General features: G+C 55.1%; 1 protein-coding gene across 1 annotated transcript; it reads left to right on the plus strand.

The window, feature by feature from the left end:
• Positions 1-279: 279 nt before the first annotated feature.
• On the plus strand, positions 280-2030 carry ISF_07977 (DNA primase, large subunit; the record flags this gene model as incomplete). Its single annotated transcript, XM_018851580.1, has 4 exons — positions 280-469; positions 561-1138; positions 1199-1809; positions 1868-2030. The coding sequence occupies 4 exons, from the start codon at positions 280-282 to the stop codon at positions 2028-2030; spliced, it is 1542 nt and encodes a 513-aa protein (XP_018701319.1).
• Positions 2031-6000: the final 3970 nt, after the last annotated feature.

A 6000-nucleotide genomic window follows, 5' to 3' on the forward strand; every position in this document is an offset into this window, starting at 1 on the left:
ATTTAATTGTAGTGAGTGGTTTAGTAGCATTTGGCCCTCCCTCTGTGCATCAGGTGGCTGTTGGTTGCTGGCCCTGACGGATTTCGCGTAAAGCTGTTTTTGGTGCAGCCGCGTAGGCGACGCCACACCACTGTGGCGTCGCCATTAACGCGTCTCGTCGCGTCTTCCACAGTACCCACGGCCGCTGGCCAATCCCCATCTCCATAATCATCACTGCCTTCATCCTTCGACTACGCCTGTTTGTGAATACGGCGCAGATAACCCCCACGACTGCCCAACATGCTGCGACAAGACTTTAACCGCATCGACCCCAAGCGGAAGAGCGTCGTCGACCCCCGTCGCAAGCAGTTCGCGACGGTCCAGTACAAGGAGGCCGACTACACACATCGCCTCAACTTTTACGCGGACGCCCCGACGGCCGACATCACCCTCGAGCAGTTTGAGCAATGGGCCATTGACCGTCTTCGCGGTGCGTTCGCCCTCCCTGCGGAACCGGCGTCCCCCCTACGAGCCACAACCAAGAAAGCAAAAGGCTCCCGAGTGCTAACTAGTGGCAACAGTCCTGGCTGAGCTCGAGGCGTGCTCGTTCCGAAACAAGTCGCCCGCCGATACGGCGTCGTACATGAAGCCCATCCTCGAAAAGTACCTGCCGCTTGACTCCAACTCGTCGTCGTCGACGCGCCGCGACGCGCAGCGCCAAAAGGACCACTACAGCCACTTCATCCTGCGCCTCGCCTTCGCCTCGACCGAGGACCTGCGCCGCCGCTTCGCCCGTGTCGAGACGATGCTCTTCCGCATCCGCTTCGCCGCCGACGACCTCGCCGACCGCTCCGCCTTCGTCGCCGGCCTCGACTTTGACTGGTGGCACCCTGTGTCCGCCGAGGAGCGCCGCGAGTACGCCGCCGAGCTGGCCGCCATGGCCGCCGCAGGCGCGAGAGGCAAGCCTGGCGCCGCGGCGGCGGCGGCGGCGTCTGCCGTGGAGGATGAGGGCTGGTTTAGTGTGGACTGGGAGCGCGTGCCGGAGCTGGTCGAGAGTCGCCGCGTCTTTGTCCGGGCCGGCAAGGCGTTTGTGCCGGTGCGTGAGCAGTCGAGCATGGTGGTCGCCGAGTTTACGACCAGGTTGGAGAAGCAGCTGGCGGTAAGTCTCTTGACATGATCACTCTACAACTACAGAAGTCCCCTGCTAACTAACCGGCAGCTCACCGCCCGCGCCCTCCCCCGCCTCGACGAGGACGACCGCCTGACACCGATCCTCAACCACCTCTCCAAGAACTTCATCACGCCCGACGCGGCCTACATGTCCGGCACGTCCGGCGCGCCCTCCGGCGCCGTCGTCTCTGCAGCCAGCATAGACTCGCTGTCGCAACACTTCCCTGCGTGCGCCTCGCACCTGCACCGGTCGCTGCGTCGCGACGCGCACCTCAAGCACTACGGCCGCCTGCAGTACTCGCTCTTCCTCAAGGGCATCGGGCTGAACCTCGAGGAGGCGCTCGCCTTTTGGCGCGGCGCCTTCCACAAGGTGACGGACGACGCGTTCAATAAGGAGTACCGGTACAACGTGCGGCACGCGTACGGCGACGTCGGCGGCGACTCGAACCGCCGCGGCGGCGGCTACAGCCCGTTCAGCTGCCAGAAGATCCTTACGGAGCACCCGCCGGGCCCGGGCGAGGCGCACGGCTGCCCGTACCGCCACTTCAACATGGAGAACCTGACGGCGCTGGTGCAGGCGATGGGCGTCAACGACAGGGCCGTCCTGCAGGGCGTCAAGGAGGACAAAGATACGCAAAAGTACCACATGGCGTGCAACCGGTGAGTTTTTTTTTTCGGACGATGAGGTTGGTGAGGTGAAGGACTAATTTCGATGCAGTGTGTTTGAGCATTTGCATAAGCAGGAGATCAAAAAGGCCAAGGAGGAGGGCATCATGACGAGCAACCAGCTGGAGACGATCGTGCACCCCAACGAGTATTTCAAGCGCAGCTACCTGCTCAAGAACTTGGGTAAGGAAACGGAGGACAGGATGGAGGGGTAATGTGGCGTGCATGTCTGTGTATGGCTTGAACTTTTAGATCATTGCGTGTTTACCTTGGATGGAGTTGCGGGCGTTGAATATAGGATATGATGTCGCATTTGTAAGGGAGGACATGGCGTGGGTTTGCGCCGAATATGCATGCGCGGTCAATTACTTGCACATGAGAGATGACTGCCGTCTCGTGAATTAGAAGTACGTTTTACATCATTTGCTTGTATACACACATTCACATTGAAAGGACTTGGACCTGCAAAATCGGCGCTGGTCATGCAATGGGAAAGGAACTCAGATGTGTAGAACAGCGGCCCGGGTCAGATGTACACTCGTTATCTCTGCTTTTGAGATTGCGGTGAGGCGCCGATTCAGACATGAGAAATCATCAGACATAAGAAATCAGGTCAGAGGCGGGATGTAATGTGATGTGACGTGCATGCGTGGCATCAGACCTGACGGCCAGGGTGTGGACGGAACTTCAGAAAGCTTCGGTCTCCATTGGCGTTCTCCTCACTCACACTGTACCTATGTACTTATTTTATCCAGCCATCGGAGCCCCGATCCTCAATGACTGGCTGTATCAGATGCATAAGCGCCTCCGCAGCGCTGCGATGGCCCGGTTGTGTGCTCAATTCTCAGGGGAGTAGTTAACTGACCGCATCAATTCTCGCCAAGCCTGAAGTGACTCCATACTTGCCATAGTACCTCTTGTAGCATCTGTTGGTCGCGCAAAAAGGCGAGTACCCATCACATCACTAACTACCTAGTTATCTCGGCATATCATAAGTAGCATTGACAACTGGCGCTAGAGCAAAGCACACTTGAAGATGACATTGCAGTCGTGGCGAGGGACAGAGGCGAGGGACAGACCGGAGAGATTGCAGTGCCTCAATAGAACGTCTTATATTAGACTCGTCAGCTATGAGTAAGCTAGCAGCTATAGGGAATTGACTACAACGGTCTAACTATGCGTTCTTCCATTTCTGCGAACCATCCATTTGGAGCTACTGCTCGATGCTGCGAAGATATGCGACGACAGCTGGCGCAAGGATGCGGTCGATGGCAAGTTGGTTCGCGGATTCGATGATCCCATGTCTGACAGTTCCTCTGCGTAATTTTCTTTCCTGGAGCAGTCTATATAATCCACCAATGAGTCATGGTCCGGCATGTTGCGAAGTTAACAACAGCGTGGTACTGTTGCTGGCAATTTATTCCGTAGACTGACCTTATCATCCACTGTGCTCAGCGTCTTCCCGGGAGGCTCGATCTTGTGAAGTGCCGCCTCAAAGCCGCAGACTGGCACAGCATCTGTTTTGTATTCGCCATGGTTGAACATGGCAGTCTCGTTAAAGTATTTGCCCTCCACCCACTGCAGTGGGATCCGTTGTGGTTCCTGTGGTGCGAAAATCATGGTTGCGCTTGATCCGGAACTGGAATCCGTTTCGAACGTCACCAGTTGCATGAATCAGGACGCCGACTAGTGGGTGATGAGACGAACGGACCCAATATGCCCAGTGATCCTTGAACGGAAAGCCATTGAAACTAAGGAGTTCAACAAGGAATGCTCCAGCAGGTCCCTCGGGCTAGCAGATGGTTAGAGCGACCGCCAATTCTCTGAACTTTCATATTGCTTCATACAGCTTGTGATTTGACGTATGTATTCAATCATCGGTGTTCTTACCCTCAATGACACCATCAAAAGAATATATCCACAATGCTGTGTTAGACCGTCTGATGGTCTGCTGCAGCTGCTTTTCCCGTCGAAACCGAGCTCGCGCGCTCCCCTCTCCAAACGAAGTCAGACTGGTGAATCGCAAGCTAGGCGGCGTGCATGCAGACCGCTTTAATCGCCCGCCGCCAGTACGCTTCCCGTCGCTTAGCCTACTTGTAAAGTACGGGGCCGATGTCACTGTTCGTGAAGCCAAGGCCCAGATAATGGTCCGCGAGAAGTTGGGCGACCGGGTCCCTGTTCCTGAGGTCTTCACATGGGTTGAAGACCAAGGGCAAGTCTTTATATACATGGAACTGATCCAGGGCGACACTTTGCAAGAGCGATGGGAAAGTCTAGACGAAGCCAACAGGCGCTCCGTGTGTTCTCAACTGAGGTCAATGGTTGATTCGTGGGGAAGCTTAACACAGGAGAGAGCTACGAATGTTACATAGGTTGGTGCTCTGCTTCAGAAAATACCTGTAGGGGGCTGACAAGTTAAACAGGTAGTTCATGCGGACAATTTCTCAACGACATCTTCCTCCAAAATCGCATAGAGCTTGTTGGCCCATTCAAGGGACCAGATGCTGTCGAGCAATTCCAGCATGCCTGTGATATTGAGATTTCTCAGCACGCATCTATAGTCTTCACTCATGCAGATCTTATCGCACCGAATATTATGCTTTCCAGAGATGCGAATCCCAGGGTGGTTGCTGTCATTGATTGGGGTCAGGCGGGATGGTACCCCGATTATTGGGAGTATTGCAAGGCACGGCGCGTAAATCTAAACCCGGACTGCTTCAGTCGCGAGACTCAAGATGAGTGGCGTCTGAAGTACCTGCCTTTGGTCATGGACGTGGTGGATAACGAAACATGCTATTATCCCTGGCTACGTTTGGTATTGTCGAAGGGGATTTGAAGGGAATACTTAATGACTCTATCGATTGTAAACAACGTCACCAAGTATACAAACTGCAAGCGGGTGTTGATTTATAAGATGGCCGCGGCACGACTTGTCGATGAATGTAGGCATTCGAAGCACTGTCGTTCATATGTTATTGTACACGCCCAAAAATACACTCCGTGGCTCTATATTCCGCGCAGGTTCCGCTTCGACCAAGTTTCGAGGGCCAATGACGTGGTATCTTGAGAAGGATAAAGCCAGAGCTGCAAACCGCGTCCTGGGCTGGTAGCGCTTCGGAAGAAACCTTGGTGACTGGACTAGATAATGATAGTAAGAAGCAAACTACAGACAAGTACCATGTCATGATATCTACGGCTAAGCAGGCCATGTGGTACACGGATTAGCCGTGGTTGGACGGGCGGCCAGAGATCGAGGGGGCAGGCCACGCAACCTGCCCTATCAGGGCCATATGCATGACGCCTCCTCTCCCTATCTACTTAGCTACCCGTGACAAGATACGCTGCGTCGTCGTGTTGTCGTGCGTGATTAAAATAGAGTTGGCGTGGGGCGATGTTAGTGCCGAAAACGCTGCATCCAGCAGGCCGGCAGTCAGTCGCCGGCAGCTCCGCCTACCGTGCCAGAGAAAATGTAACTGAACCCCGCGTCTAAAATGGTTGTTATACTAGCTTTGTCTTTTTTTTCCCCTTTACTTTAAAACGGAGCGAAATCGTTGCATTAGGAGAATACCGAAGGTGGTGGCTTGGTAGGGTAAGGTGACAAGGTTGACACATGGTATGTTTACGTAGACTAGAAACAGTGTGGAAAGGAATCTAGAACTCGACCGTGGTGTGACACACAGAAAGAGCAAGGCCTAGACCTTAAAAGCCACGGCTCTCGACGTTTGGAGGTCGCTCGGATCAACCGGACCCCTTTGCGGTCTTCGCGGCTGGGAAGAGCTCGACGAGCACATCGGGGGTTGGGGAGGGACGCCGGCGCCGGGGCACGGCGGGAGTACGTTAATAAGCCCCCCTTCCCTGGTCATAATATAATGAAGCAGCAAGGCGCAGCAACACGCAAAAAAAGCCGTCCTTGTCGCAGCATAGCATGCCCGTGTAGCGCCGCCGGCCGGCCGCCAAGAACCCTGACAAGCCGTAACGCTCGGGTTCTCGTCCAATTCAGCCCAACTCAGCCACGCAGCATAATAATAACATGGAAATGCGCCGCCGCCGAGGCCGCAGTTCCTGCGCGAAAGCGACTGACGCCAGAGAAGCCCAGCCCAGCCCAGTCCAGGGCTGAAAAGCTGAAGCCCGGAACAGGCCAGAATCCAATCTTCAGAACGTTGCGCATCCCCCCCCCCCCCCCCA

This window comes from Cordyceps fumosorosea (genome assembly GCF_001636725.1).
Source record: "Cordyceps fumosorosea ARSEF 2679 chromosome Unknown scaffold_25, whole genome shotgun sequence".
Classification (NCBI taxonomy): Eukaryota; Fungi; Ascomycota; class Sordariomycetes; order Hypocreales; family Cordycipitaceae; genus Cordyceps; species Cordyceps fumosorosea.